The following is a 21,293-nucleotide window of genomic DNA, read 5'->3' as shown; positions in this document are numbered from 1 at the left end:
GGGCACGCGCAGAGACTTATCACGAACTCCGTCGAGCGGAGAAGCGACTTCACAGACGGAAAAGCCTGGGAGAACCAACAAGTCTGTGAACTAGAAAAGTACAGGGAGCAACCGCACCAGGCGCGGAAGTTTTGCCAACAGTTCAGCAGGATGAAGCCTTATACACCTCGATGCTCATCCTGCCGAGACAAAGAGGGAGATCCGATTTCCGACAGAATGGGAATATTGGAGCGATGGGTTGAGTACTTTGATTAGCTACTGAACAACCAGAACATCGGCGAGTTGGAGGTCCCGCTAACTGAAGACGACGGACAAATACTGCCACCACCAAGTTTAGGAAAAACTGTCCGTGCAATTTATCGGCTAAAAAATCATAAGTCGCCAGGAGCCGATGGAATTACAGCCGAATTGTTTAAATATGGAGGCGACCAGTTACACCAAGTGGTTCATCAACTTGTGCTCAAGGTATCGGACAGCGAATCAATGCCTGACGATTGGCAACGAGGCATTATCTGTCTCATACATAAAAAGGGAGATATCACACAGTGCAGCAATTATAGAGGTATCACGTTGCTGAGTACCATCTATAAGATCATTGGCCCATACCAAGGAGGCTTCACTCCAGGCAAATCAGCACCAGGTCAGATTTTCTCTCTGCGGCAAACGATGGAAAAACTGTTGGAATATGGACAACAGTTGCACCATTTGTTTATCGACTTTTAAGCCACTTATGATAGCATAGCCAGGGTAAAACTGTACACGGCCATGAGAGAATTCGGTATCCCGAAGAAATTAATAAGACTGACTAGACTGACGCTGACTTATGTGCGAGGCCAGATAAAAGCAGCAGAATCACTCTCAAGACCATTCGACATCAACAACGGTCTACGACAAGGGGATGCCCTATCATGCGTCCTCTTTAACCTGGCGCTCGAGAAAGTGATCCGTGATGCTGAGGTAAATGCAAGAGGTACGATCCTCTTGAAGTCCACCCAACTACTGGCCTATGCTGACGATATCGACATCATGGGAAGAACCACCCGAGACGTACAAACTGCCTTCATCATCCAAATCTATGAGCGAGACCACGTCAGGTTGTGGATAAAATCCGGCTCAATAGGCTACGGTGGGCGGGTCACTTAATCTTACGCTAATTGCCGCCAAATCCTACTTTTTCCTCCACGTAGCCCTTGAATAGTGCGAAGCTACAGACATGGGAGGGTAAACGGTAAGCTCTATATGCTGCAAAAAGATATGATCCAACTGGCCCTTCAGGTTAAGAGCTAACCCATAGGCTGACCATTTATTGGAAGCCGAAACTGAGTCTTGCATTCGATTGGAAATATAATGAGGATTACGGTTTCCGTTGTCGTAGGACTACGAGTTTGTACAGAACTCAAAATGCTCTAACAGCACTCATGAAACAGGTCGTAAAGAACAAGATATACGTATATGCTCCAGTGGTCCAGGAAACGAATTTATAAAGCAGTAAGGCACGTTACTTTCGAAGGTACAATAGTGGAAGATTTGATCGTCCACAAAAATTTCACGGCTTATTAACGAAACAATTGGATGGCTTTGAGTGAAAATAAAGTTTTTCAGTGTTTGGCAAATCATAGTATTCGCACTGCAACACGAACATCGAAAAGAGGTTGGTCTACCGTGAAACCACTGGGGGCTATATTCCGGACGGTGCAACTACTGAGAACGGAAGCGGACTCATCGAATTGTTTCCATTCCTAAGGATCCGTAAGTGAACGCGGGATGACGTTAAACCGGGTGATGCGTTAAATTACTTAATGCCGCGGGACAAGATATCGATCTTTGAGAGCAATTAATAAGAGTTGCGAACGTGAAAATCACAAAAGCTCGTGCTGCTCCTGACACCAGATAAGCATGCAGGTGAATCAATACCCCATCGACCTATCTGTCTTCTGAATACAATTGACAAGGTACTCGAGTAGATAATCCATAACCGGCTATATAATAGCAAAGGTTGTTTGTCAAATAGACATATAGGCTAGGTTAGTGGTTGATGTTTTTGAACTAGCCGTATTTGTGATTCTTGATAGCAAGAACGCTTTTAAATCTGTAAGATGGAATAGTATCAATTACAAATAATAATCGTTAGTGCGATAATCGCATTGGATCAGGGCCTTAAAGGAGTTAGAGGACTTTATTCAAGGTCGCAACGGTACACTAAAGTACAATTGTAGAAGGCAATGTGGCCAGTATTGTGCTCGCTCGAAATTACTACCCTACTCATTCACAGCATTCACAGCGATTGGTATCCGATACCCAGTGAGATTCGAACCGCAACTTCCCGGTAAGACAGTCCAGCGCTATAACCACTGAGCTATCCGGAAATTACATCAATCATAGTCCCAATCTAGGGGGTGGGGAAGAAGCAATACCTCTGAGCAATCAGACCCTAGTGGCCCATTGAACACGATTCCTTCGTCTAACGGATTGTTTATGTATCACAAGATTAGTAGATGCTGCAGTTGGAGCACATCAGTATCAAAAATCTAATGTCTGATCCGTCCATAGGCGGAGCACTCTCATCGAAAATATTCCGTGAATATCGCTTCCTCATTACAGGATGTACACGTATCATTTTGATGGACCCCTATTCTGGACATACGCCAATTCAGATGCAGGGAGTTTTTGATTAATTAAAGATTCATCCTTAATTATTTCTAAATTAGGATGAAGAGCCATGATGGAGGGTTCTAAAAATCGGTGTTTATCTTTTTTCCCTCAGGTAGTCTGGAGGTTTCTAAACTTTCTAGGATGTCCAATGTCCGTGTTCCTCATACCGTGTTATCAATGGTGATGTTGTCGTTACCGTTTACCATGCGCTTGGCTTTTAACGTTATTTTGTTCGCTGCTCGTCTTTTATTCAATGTAACCTGTGCTTTGATTATATGTTCTCTGATCCTGGTAGCCGCAAGTTTTTTTCTGTGTTTACGTTTAGACCTATTCGCATTCCAGGCAGATGATTTTATGAATTCCACTCTTCTCATTCTTTTTCAGGTACTTTTTTGGGGAATCCAGTTTTCGTCTAGGCTGCTGTTTCCTGTTTGTAGGTAGTGCCTTCTCTATTGATTCTTCAATGTTTAGTGTTGCCCTTGAGTAGAGTGGGGGAAGGTGCATGAGTTCCCTCTTCTTCAATTGCCTCTACTTTCGTCTTATTAGATTCTTTACTGTTATTTTTCTTAGTCCTTTTTTTCGAAATGTTCCTCACTTAGAGGGACCATGCAGACAATGGATCGTCTTGGTCAAGGGAACCATCTGACTCTATGAATAGTTAGAGGTTATTTGGATGTTTCGCCTCCTGTGGGTGGTTTTTCTGGGACGTCAAACTCCACTTTTCCGTCCCTTATTATTTTCACATCCAAAAAAGGCAGGCTGTGGTCTCCTTCCGTCTCGATTGATACATTAATTTTCTTTGGATCTTGTTGAGATTTGCCAACACAGTGGCATATTGTCCCTAAGAAAAGTCAAATTTTCGTTTTTATTCTCTAGAGCCCTGTTCTGTTTTTGAGCCATCGGTGTAGAAGACATCCACATATACTGCCACGCATTCTTCTGGTTCCTCCCAGTTTTCTCTGCGATTCAAAATAACTTCAGATGTATGGGGATCCAAGAATCAGAAGGCATTGTGAAATTCCAGTGTTCTGTGTCTCCATGTCCAATGTTTCCTCATAAATATAATCGAATTAGTCCATGAGCTTCTCTCATAGCAGTGCTCTGAATAGACAAATCCAAGGGTTGCAAATTGAATAATGCATTTAGAGCTGCGCAAGATATCGTGTTCATAGCACCGATATTAAATCCAGACACATTTCTTTGCAATGTGGCTAGTTCACAACGAAAGCTGTTTAGTTTCACCTTAATCTATCGGCCTAATAATGGCAACATATATCTACATTACTATCTAAGGCCTAAGTCGTCATATCGTCGCAAAGCTCTGCCTACACAATCCATAAGCTTCGAGAGAGCGTTTCAAAGAGGCTTCTTGTCTAGGATAACTCCCACATATTTCACTTCCTCGGAGAATTGAAGAGTTGTACTCTTCATCTCCGGAAAGCAAAAACCATTCTGTTTCATCCCTTCTGTAAATAATACCATTGTGGTTTTATTTGGATTTACTGAAACTCCATACATGGGCTATCAACGGTCAATCAAATCAACGGCGCGTTATGTATTTCTACACACCGGTCCGGGATGTCGACAAACAACTATCACAGCCACGTTATCCGCATAAACTTGAGCGGGTATTTACAGATCTTGCATTTCGCATTATAGTGAGTTGATCAACATGCTCCACAGAAGTGGCGATAGCACATCTCTTTGGTGGTAGCCTTTCGTCGCTTCCGATGTCAGGTGGCGATTAACACTCTGCACTAGCATAGCATACAGTTTCACCAGCTCTATGCCTTTTAGATTTGCGTCCTGTATCTTTGAAATCAAAAAGTGAAGGGTAGATTTACAGGACTTTCCGCACTTGTAAGCGTGTTGGTTTCAATTTAGTGGGTGTCACTTTAGCGCCTTCTTGCGAATATGGCACTCAACTATGTTCTCCAGGCATTTAAACGAAAATGAAGTTTTTTGGACTATTCAGTTAGTCATCTTTCTCAGGCTTAGGGAACCACTTTCGTCTTCCAGTTCAGGCTTCACGAAATAGGACAAGCTTCTTCATAGCATTGTAAAAGTATGCAATTCAGAGCTTCCAATTGATCTTCTATTGCTAAAAGAGTCCTTAGTCGTTTAGGGAGCTGCACTTTATGGACAAGATGTTCATTGTACTTTGTCCAATCCGTTTGCCAAGGATTTTGTCTTTGTATTACAGACTGTTCGTCTGCAATAGCCAGGCTAAGTTCTAACGAACGTTGATATCGAGGGAGACCAGATTCATTTGTCCATCGGCGGAGGGTACAAAAAATCATAGTGTAAATAAGCAGAGGCAACTATGATGTTTCCCTTCATGCCATTAACCTGGCATTGTAAGTTGACCGCGACTAGATCCTCGGAACAGAGTTGTTTCATCATGGTTGCCTCTAACAATTTTGGCAGAAGGGTGCAGGCTCTCGGTTTTGAGGATCTCTCCCCTTTTCATATACAATACCACAGATTTTGTTAAAACGAACCTATGGCTTTTATACCAGAAATATAGCTCTGCAACTTTACCAGTCATGCCACCAGTATAATGTGAAAACCGCGCAAAGTGAAGAGTCTGCTGCAGGCAGTATGGATCTCACCAAGGTCACCAGATTGTCTTCACATTGCGCCGAAAGTTCCCCATTTCGCCTTCGACTTCTCTGGATATCGCCGCACTTAGTGGTGTAGTAAGGTCCATGACTTCATTTCCAAGAAACTCGCCTTCTTTCACAGTGCCTTCCGTTGTCATCACGATATCACGAGCTTCATGGATTTGTTTCCAGATACCGATATTAGACCAGTTGCGACCACATCACCAGCTTGCCTTTCCTGGTATAGGGGAGGAGAAGGTTCAGGCAAGGCAAGCCTGTAGACGACTTTGCGGCTGAAGTTTCCTTTAGCCTGAAATTTAAAACTGAATTGGTACTTTCTGTAAAAAGGTTGGTGCAAATAACTATTTAAATTTGCATAGGTGCAGATTTCCGATCTTCCGACTTCCAATCACACTCATCACTGAAATACCATGGAGTAACTTTCCACTCAAAGCTGAGGCTTAGATCTTACCCAGCACAACATTGCATGAGGCAAGATGCATCTTTGCGTGGATGATCCCCCCTCCATTTTTTAGCCGAAAAGAAAGAAAGCAGGAAGCGAGTCGAAGTAATCAAACTGAGAGAATGGGGCCATTAGGTAGTAGCATTGGTCCAGGCGAAGAACAGCCACAGCCTTATACCGAACATAAACATGTGGGTTATGTGAAACCACGGCGAGAGAATCCAGTTCTCAAATGTACACGGCGGGTACATGAACTACCTCTATTCGTTTAGCTTGCATAAATTATCAGATTTTCCTACGTTCGAAGGTGCAGCCGAGAATGCAACATGTTTTTCACACTTACCCAAAATTTGAAAGCTCGGTCTCAGAGTGCCCAAGGGGCGGGGGGGGGGGGGGAGAAGCTAAAACCCGTTTAATGGTGGAAAATCTGGTAAACTATGTGGTAGAATGGGATATATCGGTAGTTGCAACGGTGAACTGGATGCAACAGCAACTAAAATAAGCAGGATTGGAACGCAGCCATTAATTAATTAATACGAAATAAAGTAGTAGTAGCTACTTTATTTAAAGTGGACAATTAGTAACTGAGAGCCCAGAAAAGCAATACTAGAACGGCTGTCCGCGGGAGATTTTGGAAAGAGGTTTTAGTTGGTAAACACAATGCAGGCGAAAAGTACATGTAAAGAGTTGCAGGATCTTCCATCAGACGCGACCCCAGGTGGCGGATAGGAAGTTACTTATGAACGTGTACCTACGTGGTCATTTGCTTCCTTTTCAGGTTGTGCATGGGTACGTGTGTGATCATCTCGCATGCGTGGGCTAATTAGATGGTGAAAAGGGGTAAAGTTATAGCGCGAAACTCCAGTACTGGCGGTTTTTGGAAGCGGCAACGCGAGCTAGCGGCGTCAATGTCCCTCAACTGCAGTGGCTCAGTGGAGATAAAAAGAAGAATTGCCTTTTAGGTAGCCAAATAGTTGAGCTCTCCAAGTTGATCAAGGACAAGTGCAACATGCTGGTGCATGAATAGCATGGTGAGAACCATAGTCAGAGTAGAAAGAAAAAAGCCCTTAGGAAGTGCCAAGCCGAAATCTGCCGCCCCACCAGTGTTACAGGCGACTCAAGTCACACCAAATCGCACAGCCATCGACCAATGGCCAAGTAAAAAAGTGCGAAGCTCTGGGGGGTCAATAGGCGCTTAAAATGATAAAGCGTTATCCGTTTGTTCGAAAGGGAAAAAGCTTGTGCCCGAAGAGAAAACGTCGACGTCCCCAAAAACATGAAAGCTATACTAAGTGCAAGGATCTGCCCTGCCTTGAAACAGTAATTTAAGTTGGAGGAATTTGGAGAATAATCCATTGAGAGTGTGAGAAAATTCTATGAACGTACTCAAGCTGCGTCAATTCGATTATCGGTAGAAGTAATACAGAAATCGTTGGTCGTAGAAAAAGCTTCAATTCGATGGATTGTTTGTGACTTAAGACAACATAAGTGAACTCTCCAGAAACTTTGACGGTGGTGTATGGATCACAAATTGGACTGAATACCATGAATCAGGCGGTTAGTGGCTTTGTGTGGGCAAAAATAATCATTGTGTTCGAATACAGTTGTTACGCTCCACCAAGCCTCACCTTGTCTGAATTTGGAGAGTTGTCTAACACTTTATTTTCGACGCAAGGGCCCAGAGGTCATTGCTAGTGACTTAACCGCTTAGGGGAACAGAGAGTCTATATATATATATAAGAGGACGCAGTTTATGGGAAGTAGTTGTCCAGTTAGATATATCACTGGCCAATGAAGGTGGGGTAAACATCCTTCGGAAAGGATGGTGCAGGTCTGACTTGTCAACCCTGCCCCAGTGTTAAATATATCCTGGAAAGTCACGTACAACGGCTACCAGGCAATCATTTTTGAACTATGGGAGGACTCACAGGGCAAGAGACCCGCACGCTTAAAATCAAAATCGAGAAGAACGTCAAGTTGCTCTGCAAATGTAATGGATGAGCAAGCATTCATGGAGGTCTGGTTAGATCACCTTAATAAGAAAAGCCAAAGCATGTGTCGTATCCATAACTATGAGGCGTACCTTTCCCAGTGAAAAACCCAACTACTGGTGGAATGGCGAATTGGCCAGAGTTCCATCGACTTACCACCAAGCCAAATGAGTTGCTCAGAGGGCAGTAGGTAGGATCGATCATAGACAAAAAGGGCATGCTTATAAAGAGATCCGCAAAATCTTAAGGTGGTCATCCCGTGTGTCGGATCCGCAAAATCGCAGAAAAATACGTTTTTTTGTAGATGAGTGTATAAATTGCTCTGTATTTCAATAATGAACTATGCTATCAGGCTGAAAAAAGTATTACGCATGCTCAAGATATTAATAAATATATGGTGAAAAATTTGTATTTGTATCTTTATCTAGTTCTTCACAAAAAAATTCTAAAAAAGCGAAAACAAGTCGGGAGACCGGAAGCTGGACGCTTCAGGTACAAAAGGTTTTGTGTATTCCCTAGCACGTAGCACGTAATATACGAGTATGCCTACATTATGTGAGAGTATCCACTTTCGGATGATGTTTATATTCGTAGTCTTGAATTTTCAAAGAAGCAACAACTTTGACGTATTATAACTTTGTTAATATTATTGCGATTTCTATCAAACTTAGTAAGATCATGCTCTATATTTTAGCCTACACTACTGCATTTCCTGGTGCTAGGATAAACTTAAGGGGGATTTTGCAGTCAAATACTAAAAATTATGAATATATACTACTATTAACTTTATTTGAACAGATATCGGTATGGAAGGTATTTCGGAGCCCAGGCATCATATAGTGACAGCCTTCTGATTTTTTTCAGATTTTTCGTTTGAGTGGTTTCTGGGAATGACCCCCTTAAAGAAATGATCACTTTCAACTCCCCGTCTTTATAACAAATGTCAAAACTAATACCGGATTCGAAAAGTACTTACCGAGACCTTTAATTTGATACCCCACATGACTATATTTGATGAAAAAAAATTTACACCCCCGTTTTGCATGTATGGGGACCCCCTTTAAATTTGTTGTAAAAGGATGTAACTGACTGTATGCGTGAGCGTTCACAGTTTCCACCTTTCTACTAAATTTGGTGTCAATCGCTATAACCGTCTCCGAGAAAAATGCGTGTGACGGACAGACAGACAGACAGACAGACAGATAGATAGACAGACGGACAGACGAGCAATGTTACTTGACTAAGCTCCTCAACAGTTACCTTTCGGAGAGGACACTGTGGTACGACACGGATGAGGGATCCAAGCAGTACACCGTCACCGCAGGAGTACCACAGGGCTCAGTGTTGGGTCCTCTCCTGTGGAACGTCATGTACAATGGGGTCCTTGTCCTTCCCGTGCCAAAGGAGGCCACGATAATCGGTTTCGCAGATGATCTAGCTGTGGTTGTCGTCGCGAAAGAACGTGAAGACGTGGAAATGTACGCTAACGAAACCATTAGCGCCATAAAAGCGTGGCTGGAGATGGTTCAGCTTGACCTTGCGGAACAAAAGACGGAGGCGGTCTTGATTACCAATCGTAGGAAGAGGAATACGATTAATATTCGCGTTGGTGGTCACGTCATCACTTCGAAGCCGGTTATCAAATATCTGGGGGTGATGATTGACGCTAAGATCAATTTCAGGGGACATCTGGACTATGCCTGTGAGAAAGCGGCAAATACCAGCGTATCATTAGCGCGGATGATGCCTAACATTGGAGGTCCAAGGTACAGTCGCAGATTACTTGTAGCCGGAGTGGTTCGCTCTATACTATTATACGCGGCACCAGTTTGGGAGGAAACATTAGCGTGTGAGAGTAATCGTAGGAGAGTAAATATGACTTACCGCTTAGTGGCGCTAAGGGTGTGCAGCGCCTTCAGAACAATATCAGGCGAGGCAGCGTGTGTTATTGCGGGAATGATCCCGATAGACATTCTGGCAAGTGAGACACGCTGCCTGTACGAGGCAAGGAAAATGAATCCTCAAGCGCGGCAAGGCGAGAGTCGCTGGAAAAGTGGCAGAAACGATGGGATGACTCGCAGAGGGGTCGCTGGACCCACACTTTGATTGCCCGTATTGAAGAGTGGACCCAGCGACGACACGGTGAGATTAACTACCATCTGACGCAATTCCTGTCAGGACATGGTGGTTACAGGAAGTACCTGCACCAATTCAGGCTGGATGATTCTCCCTTGTGTCCTGAATGTGGTTGCACACCTGAGGACCCGGAGCATGTTATGTTCCACTGTCCACGATTTCTCTCAGAAAGGAGGAGTCTGGAAGACTCCCTGAAAACCACTCTAAGCCCGCAGAATATCGTCGGGGAAATGTTGAAATCGGAGGGAAACTGGTGTGCAGTGAACACCGCCATCAAACGAATACAAGAGGAACTGGCAAGAGCGGAGCGCGCAAGGAGGACGCGAAGAACGGAAGGCGTGGTCGCGTAAGGCGCAGTCCACCCCGCGAAGTAATGCTTTGCGGCGGTCCCGCGGGGAAGGAAAAAGGAGAAAATGGGGGTGGTTTTAGTGGGTGAGAATCCCACACGCTGCTGCAACCTGGCGCGGCAGTGTCTTTCTAAGATTTCCACCTCCATCCATAAAAAAAAAAAAAAAAAAGACGAGCAATGGAAGCTGCAAAAGTTGATACTTATTCCGAAGCCAAGTAAACCATTGGTAGACCCCTCCTCATATCGACCGATATGTTTGGTCAATACCATTGGTAAACTATTTCAACGAGTATTATACAACAAGCTAATCGCTGTTGCGGAAAAGGAAGGAGGCTTATCCGACAAGCAATTCGGGTTTCGTAAGGGGAAATCAACCGTCGATGCAATCAACGTGGTGGCTGGCCTGGCTCGCGCGGCAATACAAGATAACAAATGATGCGCAGTGGTGACACTCGATGGAAAAAATGCATTCAACCCCGCAAAGTGGACGAAAATCGTAGAGGCTCGAACCAAACTACAGGCTCCGAAGTACATTGCGCGCATCGTTGTTGCATTTCTTCTTGGAAGAAGATTATATTGCGACTCAGACGATGGAGAGAAATTATTCCCAATGACGTGCGGCGTACCGCAGGGGTCTGTCTTAGGTCTATTACTGTGGTTAATTATGTACAATGGAGTGCTGACGCTACGCCTTCCTAACGGCGTGACAACTATTGGCTTTGCGGCCGATATCGGGATAACAATAGTGGCAAAACGCTTCGACGAGATCGAAATCTAATTCCTGGTTGAAAAAGTCCGCTCTATCACTTACTGAACATAAAACGGAACTGCTAATCAGCAAAAGAAGGAAAGACACGACCGTGAAAATTTGGTGAAAAAACAATTTACTCCCAAGAGTCGCTTAAAGATTTGGGAGTAATGATTGTAAAAGACTCAGCTTTAAAACACACATTGAGTGCGCTGCAACTAAAGCATCTTCCATCGCTATAACGATCTCGAGGATACTACCGAACATTGGTGGACCAAGACAAAGTCGACGTCGTCTTATTTCAAGGGTAGTTAGTTCCGTGCTACTCTACGCAGCTCCAGTTTGGGCAACCGTTCTGGAAAACAAATCAAACTGCGGAAAACTAGGAATGGCGTATCGACTAAGTGCACTCCGGGTATGCAGTTCTTATCGAACCACATCAGGAAAAACAGCATATGTACTGGCAGGGACAATCTCCATAGACATCTTGGCGGATAAATGTCGGCGTCTCTACGATAAAGTGTATGCAATCGGGGAGTCTATGGTTCTTCGACGGCAACTAGCACGGCGAGAATCCATCGCAAAATGGCAAAAGAGATGGAACGATGCACAAGCTGGCCGTTGGACCTACCGTATCATTCCACACATTCGAAGATGGATGGAAAGGAAGCACGGGGAACTAAGCTACGAGCTAACACAGTTTTTAAGTGGATATGGAGGTTATCGGGCTTATCTATATCGATTTGGACATGACGAGTCACCATGCTGCCCAAGATGTGGTAACGTGACTAAGAAGGCGAGCATGTTGTATTTGAGTGCCCAAGGTTTACAGCACACCGAACTTTGCTGGAGGCGATCGCAGACAGGCCCTTAACACCTGGGAATATAGTTGAGTTTATGTTGGAATCAAGTGGTAACTGAGCTAAAAATGATTCATCAACAGCTACGGCATGAAGAACTGCGAAGAAAGCAAGAAAGGGAGCGAACAATAATGCGCCGCAGTTAAGAACTGATCCAGTCCCACGATGCAATGCTTATAGCAGTCCCGTGGTGAGAGTAGAAGAAGAAGGAGTTGATTTTAGTGAGTAGGAGTCTCACACAACTGCATGGCAGGAGCCAGGAGTAGGTTTTGAACCTTTCCACCTTCCAACGATGAAAAAAAAAGACATACAGACAGACAGACAATAAACCGGGATGACCCTTTTAAGCTCGTGCGTGATCTAGCATAGCAAGGAGGAATGTTTGTGTTTTAAACAACTCAGTTTCGGAACGGACGTTAGCTCGTGGGAGAGTGCTCATATATTCTTGATGGGGCGATTCATCTCTACATATCATATTATTATCTAGCGATCTTTGAATCTACCAGACCTGAACAGCTAGGGAACTGTATTAGAATAAGCGACCTATTCTAGTCGGTGTACGAGGAAAGGGCCCTTAAGCTCCGGATGATATTCAAACTTTGCTGAGTTATGCGAAGCACCCACGTCTGGGTGAATGCTTCCTACATCATGGAAGTGGCAAAAGCTGGTACTGCTGTCTAAGGCTGGTAGGCTTCCAAACGAATTATCGTCCTATAGATCCATATGTGTTTTGGATACTATTGGGAAAAAATCTCACACACTAACATGTTCAGGCTAGTATCCTTTGAAGATTTCTGCTCCTTTAAAAAGACGTCGGTTAGTTGAATCCCAAATGATCTTATGGTAGGCTCTGTGATCGAAAAATGTGCCACGAATGGCGTTACGGTCCCTCAGACCGTGTCTCCTTATCACATATTCAACTAAGGTGTTATCAAAGCCCATTCTGGCATTCAGATGTACCATCACGATAACAACGTCACCTTTAGGAAACTTCCTTTGAACTGCATATAATTGCTCGTAGAAAGCATCCTACTCGACTATATCGGAAATCTCCATTGGTGCATAGCACTGTACAACTGCCAGAAGTCTTTCAGAAATAGGCTCCCAGGTCAAACGAGCGCGACTTACAGGTGATCATCAGGAACAACCGGATACCGGATTCGCGTTTCTTACTGCTTGGCTTTCCAGAGTACAAAAGCATACTGTCTTTATTATGGCAAGAGGGAGAGGCGTACTCTCCATAGTCCCACCATCTTATTTCGCTAAGGTCCACAATGTCCAGCTTATATCGTTGGAATTTCCGCTTGAGTTTGAAACAGCGAGTATTCTAAGGACTATCGCTACAGTTGGGGAGGACTGTGTGCACATTCCAGAAACCAGTCATAGTTCGTTTTCGATAGCCACAGGTGTGAGTCGTGAGGTTGATCCCTATCTAAGGCGTTCTTGACGTTTCGGTAGCAATAACGTTCCAAAAATTAGCAGGTCACTAGCCTACATATTTTAGGACGAGTAGGGATGGCTTTAAGTGCCTGTTTGAGCCCTAAGTCACAGGGCGATAGGTTGAGTACTTTGCTACACTCAACAATCAAAATATCGAGGAGTTGGCTAAATTAATATGACTGCCTAGGCTGACCTTGTTCAATATGCGAGACCAGATAAAAGCAGCAGAATCATTTTGGAGACCATTCACGATCAACAACCGTCTAAAGCAAATGATTGACCATTCACGATCAACAACCGTCTAAAGCAAATGAATCCCCTGTCATGTGTCCACTTTAACCTGGCCTTGGAAAAAGTGATCCGCGATGCAATTGTTAATACAAGAGACACCGTTCCCTTCAAGTGCACCCAACTACTAACCTATGCTGACGATAATTATATTATGGGAAGAACAATCTGACTTAATCTGAGATCTTGGGTTGCACATAAATGATGGCAAGACGAAATACATGGTGGCAATGTCAGTACCAAAAACGAAAGAGACAAGAAGTCAAATAGAACTACTCTACTGAGAACATGGGGAAGGTAGGTAAGTAGTGGCTGTTCCGAGGAGCCCAATTAGCGCTTTGGTGCATTGTTTTGATGCCACAAATTCCTAAGACCATGGCTGTTGTTATGGGAGCAGGGAGACAGAGTCCAGCCGGTTCGGATCTTCAGAACCAGCCCGTAGCATTCACGAAAGAAAGCAGCTCTCCCACCCTGCAGCAAGAAATCTTTCTGAGGTCCCCAAAGAATGGTTTAACCAATGTCCTTAGCTTGACTCTTGCCAGAGCTGGGCAATCGCAGAGAAAGGGTTTCCCTTCCTTCTCCGCAGTTTCGGCAATGCGAATTGTAGGGTATGCCGAGCCTAGCGGCATGGTCCTCTATGGGCCAGTGTCCCGTGCAGACCGCCGTAATCTTGAATACATTTGCACGCGTCTGGCACACAAGCGCTGGTGATCGGGTTATGTCATAAGCCAGCCAAATTCTCCTTCACTTGGCAAAGCTCGTAAGCCTTCGCCATCTTAGGCCCGCGGCTGCTAGGTAGTGCGAGCAGACTCGGCCCCCGACAGCCGCCTGCGGAACACCGACTGTATTCGCCGAAGGAATGCAGAGCAGAGCAGAGCCTTGCCTGGCCAATCCGTCAGCCCGCTCATTCCCCTCTATGTTCCTATGCTCGGGAACCTAGAGGAGAGTGACTTTGAGCGTGCCGCCCAGACGGTTCAGCGCGTCTCTACACTGCTCCACCAGCCTGGAACATGTCACTGAGTACAAGGTCTTGATGGCCGCTTGGCTGTCGGCAAGAATGGCTATGTTACGCTTGGGGCTCGAATCACTGGTGAAACCTGGGAGACCATATGACTTGGATACACTGTGTGTATTCGGGAAAACCACCGCGCCGAATCCATAGGCCAGCTTTGATCCGTCCGTAAAGAATACTGTGTCATAGTCTTGCAATACGCCGTCGGTCTTCCACTTTGCTCTGGTTGGTGGTTGCTCTGTTTCACAGCAAAGTTTCACGTGAAGTTCAGCTTGCATGTGGCATAGTCCGTGGTGGATGCCCAGATTATCCGAGGTATTTCATCTAGGATGTTGCTGTGGCCGTAGGATTTCGCTGCCCAGCATCCGGACTCACGTAGTCTGACGGCACTGCCCGCTGCAACATTTTTAATATGGAGGTCTAGGGGGAGGAGATGCAGGAATACATTGAGAGCATCTGCCGGGCAGGACCGCAGAGTCCCAATAGCACCTGCGCACGCGGTTCTTTGAATCCTATTAAGCTTTGTCCTATTATATTTTTTTCTTCAAAGCCTGCCACCATACAATAGAGCCGTACTTTAGGATCGGACGCACTACAGCGGTGTACATTGAGAGAACCATCCTCGGCTAGAAACCCGATTTCTTTGCAAAGATTCTCTTGCAGGCATAGAAGGTTATACAGGCCTCCTTAACGCTCAGTTCTATGTTCTCCAATTTAGCTTAGGATCTAGGATTACACCCAGATACTTTACATTAGAGGATAGAACCAATCTTGTTCATTCAGCCGTGGTAGATGGAATTCAGGTATCCTGTGTTGGTGGTGAATAGCATCAGTTGCGTTTTAGTTGGGTTTATGCTGAGTCCGCATCTTCCGGCCCATAGGCACACCTTCCGCAACGTTCCTTCCATGATGTGGCTCATAATGGACAGAAATATCCCTGATACTAATATCACCAAGTCGTTGGCATACGCCACCCTGGGGCGCGCTTCTGTTCACAGCTCTAGTCAAGTGGTTTTCTCCCAGATCCGAATGGATTATCCTGGTACTTAGCATGGATATAATCCAATGCGTGAGATACCCCTCCAATCCAATACCGGTCAAGGCTTCCTTGATTGCGTTGGTACTGACTTGTTAAAAGCTCTCTCTATATCCAAGAAGGCAGCTAGGGTATACTGCTTGCCCTGCAACGACCTCTCGACCGTGCCAATTGGCTCGTGAAGGGCGGTTTCAGTGGATTTTCCTTTGAGGTAGGCATGCTGGTACTTAGAGAAAGGCGTTCTCTCCACAATCGTCCTTAAGTGAATGTCCAGGACGCGTTCTAGGGTCTTCAGCACGAAAGAGGTTAGGCTGATTGGTCGAAAGTCCTTCGCGGACTCCTGAGCGCGCCTGCCCGCTTACGATATGAAAAAGACTCGTGCGTTACGTATCCTAAAGAGATGCAGCTCCTTTTCCTGGGCTGGCCATCTGGGCTTGGAGATTTGTATGCGGAGAAGCGGTTTATAGTCCAGGCGATCCTACCTCGGTAATTACCGATTTGATAGTCTTGCACAGCTGGGGTTGCCGCGAAACCCTCCAAGCAAGATTCTGACTCACAGTCCTCCTCGCTGGCGGCAAAGTGCGTTTGAATCAGCTGCTCCAGGGTTTCGCTAGGGTATTCCGTCCAGGAGCCTTCCGACTTTTCAAGAAAGGATGGGCTCTTATGTTCTTTGGACAGAATCTTACTGAACCTCGCGGATTCACTTTTGCTTTCGATGTTCTGACAATAGTTCAACCAAGACCGCCTCTTGGCCTTTGCCTGTAGCAGATGTTGAAGATTTCTCTAGTCAGCTTCCCGAGGCTAGAGATATTTTAATTCCACCACGGTGGCAGGGTCTTTTTGCTATACTTAGTAGGGCACGAGACTTTAAAAGCGGTATCGAATGCCTTTTCCAGAGCCCAGACCTTTGACTCCAGTTTGTCTGTCGTGCCAATCTTGCCAATTTGCGCACCGGAGAGTTTGTTCTTAATTACCTGATCAAACTTTCTCCAGTCGATTCTCCTGGGGTCTTAAAGGGCTTGGAGACCTCTGCGGCGAGATCGAGACTGAAAAGTATCCAACTGTGATCAGAGAAAGATCTCTGGTCAGACACTTTCTACTCTTCCACCCTAAGAATGCCATTGTCGGTTATTAGGGTGATATCAACGACCTCCTCCCAACCGTCATAGTTCTCGCAGCAGGGGAAATGGAAGGTTGGTGTATTGGTCCTGTTACACCCCGATAGGTTTGAAGTAATAATAAAATCAAAGAATGACTCACCTCTTTCGTTGACATTAAATATAGAAGAATAAAATTTTGAAGCCGTTGATAATTGCTTCTATTTAGGGTCGAAAATCACAACCGATAGAAGCTATAACGGCGAAATCGTCGCGCGGTTGTTGGCAGCCAACAGACCCTACAGCTTTGTAAGCTGTTCCGCTCGAAACATTTCACCATAGGATCAAAGTTTATGTTGTACAAGACAATGATTTTCCCAGTCTTCTTGTATTCCTCGGAGTCTTAGGTTTTCACGAAGAAAAATTGCGAATTGCTGAGTTCAGGGGTAGTAGGGGAAGTAACCTCCGAAGAATTTTTGGGCCCATGTATACTGATCAGCTTTTTGTACCTGAAATTCTGTACCAGATCCAAACCAGAACCCCTCCAGTTCTTCGTGCTGTTTATGGCTCATCGAACCTTTCCCTCGATATCGACAGGAGGATGGACGATTGTGGCCACAGCTTTAGATAAAATTCGGCAATATAAGCTCCGATGGACGGGTCAATTAATCCATATGGAGAAGGAAAGTATATAAGGGGAATATCTGTGGTAGGAAAAGAAAACGTGGCAGATTCTGCCTCAGATGGAGCAATGGCGTTGGCCAGAACTTTAGTCAGCTTTTAGGGATATCGAATTGGTGGACCTCGGAGCAGAGCCGGTATGTTTAGAGCTCCTTACTAAGGCAGTCCTAGACCAGATATTGTTTGCTGCGTGGCTGATGACCGGATACCGTTTGTTGCGTGGTTTTTTGTGATTGAGCAGCTCAAGACTAAATTGGAGTTTATAGTCTCTGAAGAAATTTGCGATCCATCAACAGTCAATGGGCCAGCAACTTGCATCTTGTATCCAACAAAGGTGGGACTTAGTCATTTTATGCAGATTATCATTACCTCTTATTTGCATGGGCTCTTTCAGAAGTTGCAAGCTTTTGCAAATTTGGACCTGATGGGGGTGTATAATGTAACTGCTGAAGGCAGCCATTATTTCTCCTTTTGGCCTCCAGTTTTGCTTTCCGAACAATGGCAACATCCTGGCGGCCTATGCGATACCAAGTTTGGGTAGATTAGGTGGGCCATAAGAAAAGGTTCCCAATTTTTGTTTTAACTAAAAGGGGGGATCGTCTCCAAGTATGTAGTACCTGTGCGTAAAAGCTGATCAGTGGTTGTTACTACAAAAACAATCTCAGGGAAAAATAACCAGGTCATTCAGATTAAAAGCTGATCTTACCCTCTTTGTTCCTTAATAGATAATTCAAGCGTTACGCAACGCACCAGCTATTCATCCTGTATTATCAGTGCAACGAACAAAGCATTGTTTAGTAATATTTCCAATAAGTAAAACATCGTTTGAAATATTGAATGGGATCGAATTGCCTGAGCGCAAAATCAAAGTCTGAACAAATTGCGCTTTCATTGATAAGCGAGTGAAAAGTTCACGCCAGGGTTATCACCAGAGTTGTAGAATATCTCGCAGCCTCAATTTTTCTGTAAACGCGCTAATCGCCATCCAAGGTTTTTGGCTTAGAATTTATGCGAAAAGTACTTTATTTTTTTCCGAAAAATTACTCACCAGGATCTCGGAAGGGGATGAATATGTAGTTGTAGATAGGGTTGTTTTCTCGTTTTGTGATTTCTTCAATGATGTCCCGAGCTCCTTTTTGGAGCTGTTTCAGGTCATCCAACATTGACCCCGTTCCATCGAAGATAATCACCAAACTACTTTGACCGGGCTTCGGTTTAACTGTTGCTCCTTTAATGCCTGTGTCAGCGGATTTGGCATTGTCCGGTTCAAGCAGTCCATCATCAATATTCGGTTGTCGACTGACTCGATCTGATAACGCATCCGCTGACTCTAACTCGAAACTCGCTTTGAGGTCCGGATCGATATTATCACTATCAGTTGAATTTTCTATCTTCAAATCCACATTTTCATTCAGTTGCACACTTGTATCTTCACTCAAACTATTTAGATCTGTTTCCAATAAATCCAAATTTTCACTTTCATCCAAATTAGGGAGGTCCCAGCTACTATCATTGCGAACGCCTTGAACTAGCCGCTCCCAGAGCAATTCGTCATCGATATCTCCACAACGAGTTTTCGGTGTCCCAATTAGGAGAACTAGCACAACTGCAACCGCCTTAAATCTCATTATTGCATATTAGACGCGGGCCAATATTATGCGAACGGATTAAGCACTCAGCGAGGACTGAAATCTTGAACGCATCCAGAGATTTTCTAGTCAGTGACTATGAGATAACGACCTCAGTTAATACAAGCACGAGCAGAAGACAATAAGTTCTGGTAACCAAATATCAGAATGTACAATGCGGCGGGAAAATGTTGATTCACGTCGAAAGAATCTTTATAAGATGCAATTATGGGGATCCAGGTTCGTTTTCCTTTCCTTACCAACTTGCTGAGTTGTTTGCTCCGGTGGTCCCATAATCAACCAGAGTAGTGTCTATATTCCGTCTGTCTGTGTCCAAGATCCGTAAAATTTTTCGGTAATATACAACCTATATGAAGCATCATACTAGAAAGTTTGGCAGAGGTCGTAATATAGAGTTGGGAAAAAAGTAATGTCGTCTTTGTGATCGAATTTTAACGCTTTATTTAACATACTTAGAATTATCCGTTTTGTTCGCAAACTTGTTGCCATTTAGAAGACAACTCCATTATTCCCCTCTTATAAAAATCTCCCTCCTTATTTGCCAAAAGCTCAGAGAGTCCCTTTTCGCAAGCCTCTTTTGAGGCTAACTTAGTAGCAACAAGGGCGTTTTAGTGGGTCGGAGGAGATGGTAATCACTTGTTGCCAGGCCCGGACTATAAGGTGGGCGCGATAGGACATCCCATCCGAGCTCCCGTAGTTTCTGGGGGATCATCAAAGATGTGTGAGGTCAAGCGTTGGCCTGGTGGAACACAACGCCATCCTTATTGACCAATTCTGGCTGCTTCTGGTCAATCGCCTGCTTCAAACGGTCGAGTTGCTCACAGTAGAGGACTGCATTGAGGGTCTGGCCATAGTTGAGCAGCTCATAGTGGATGATTCCCTTCCAATCCCACCAAACACAAAGCAAAACCTTCCTGGCCCTCAATCCGGTCTTGGCGATGGTTTGGGCCGGCTCGCCGCGCTTCGACCACGATCTTTTTCGCTTGAGATTATCGTACGTGATCCACTTTTCATCACCAGTCACCATCCGCTTCGAAAATGGGTGCACTGCTGAAACGGAATGAATTTAGCAGTGCACCGCAGGCGTTGATTCGGTCCAACAAATTTTTTTGCGCCAACTCATGTTGCACCCAAACATCCAGTTTTTTTTTGGAATTCAATCTTTTGCAAATTGTTCCAAATGGTTTTATGGTCTATACCCAGGTCCTGGCCAATCGAGCGAGTGCTCACATGCTGGTCTACTTGGATGATTTCGACGATTATATCGGTTTCTACGACGATTGGCATACATGTACGGGATCTATCTTCGACATCCACTGCACTAGAACATCGATCGAGCCAACGCTGTGCTGTGCGAATCGTTACAGTATCGGGTCCACAAACTTCACAATTTTTTTCGGCCGTCTTCGTTGCATTTTTACCTCTCCGGTAGTTTTTTTTTTTTTTGGGAGTAGGGTAGGTGAATGCGTTTACGCACAGAGTGTTGGATTCCCGCCACAGCACGCTGGCGGACTACCAACTAAACACCTCCCTGTCATCAGAGAACTAGCCTGGAACCGTTTGACACATTACTTCGAGCTAGCCCTCCCGCTCTCCCGACTTTGGGAGCCTTCAAGTCAGGGAATTCCTTTCACCAACGGGAGGGGAGGGGAGGAAGGGAGTTGTTAGTTCAGGGAACCCCTTACCGTCCGATCCCTCTGGCGGTCGAGTTCAATCTTCTTCGTAGTAAGAAGAGCCCGAACATAATGCGCAATACGATTTCAGCTGCCAGCGCTCTTCAGCATCTCTCTGACAATGTTGTCTGGAGAGAGCTCCCCTGTGTCTGCATGAAGCTGCTGGCGGAGGCCGTCCCACCTCTCGCAAGAGAAAAAGGTGTGTTCAGCGTCATCCGCTACTCTATTGCAAAACACACAATCAGGAGATCGCGCCTTCTCAACCCTGTGCAGGTAAGACTGAAAACCTCCATGCCCACTTAGAAGTTGGGTAAGGAAGTAATCAATCTCACCGTGCGTTCTGTTCAACCATGGGTCTAATTTGTCGATGAGCCGCGCAGTCCACTTGCCCCTTGGCTCATTTTGCCAAGAAAGTTGCCACTCGTTAAGGGTGCGTTGACGTTCTTCACGGACAACCACTTCTCTTAAGTTTTCGTCCTTACGGCGATAGATAGCTTTGCGCTCCTTGGCAAGGAGGGCAACGGGGATCACTCCCGCAATCACTATCACAGCCGGTTTGGAGACGGTGCGATAAGCAGACGCTACTCGCAAAGCTCCCCGCCTCTGCACTTGAGC

At 45.1% G+C, this 21,293-nt stretch overlaps 1 protein-coding gene across 2 annotated transcripts in view; it reads right to left on the bottom strand.

Annotated features, from left to right (window-relative positions):
* Positions 1-19,023, bottom strand: part of LOC119648649 (hemicentin-1-like) — a 125,207-nt gene extending 106,184 nt beyond the window's left edge. For both annotated transcript variants that reach the window (XM_038050421.1, XM_038050422.1), the window contains exon 1: positions 18,405-19,023. In XM_038050421.1, coding sequence (XP_037906349.1) covers positions 18,405-18,984 — 580 coding nt within the window. In that variant the 5' untranslated portion in view covers positions 18,985-19,023. The remainder of the gene's footprint in view (positions 1-18,404) is intronic.
* Between the last annotated feature and the right edge of the window lie 2,270 nt (positions 19,024-21,293).

This window comes from Hermetia illucens, chromosome 2, assembly GCF_905115235.1.
Source record: "Hermetia illucens chromosome 2, iHerIll2.2.curated.20191125, whole genome shotgun sequence".
Lineage (NCBI taxonomy): Eukaryota > Metazoa > Arthropoda > Insecta > Diptera > Stratiomyidae > Hermetia > Hermetia illucens.
This window is presented reverse-complemented; position numbering and strand designations above follow the sequence as displayed.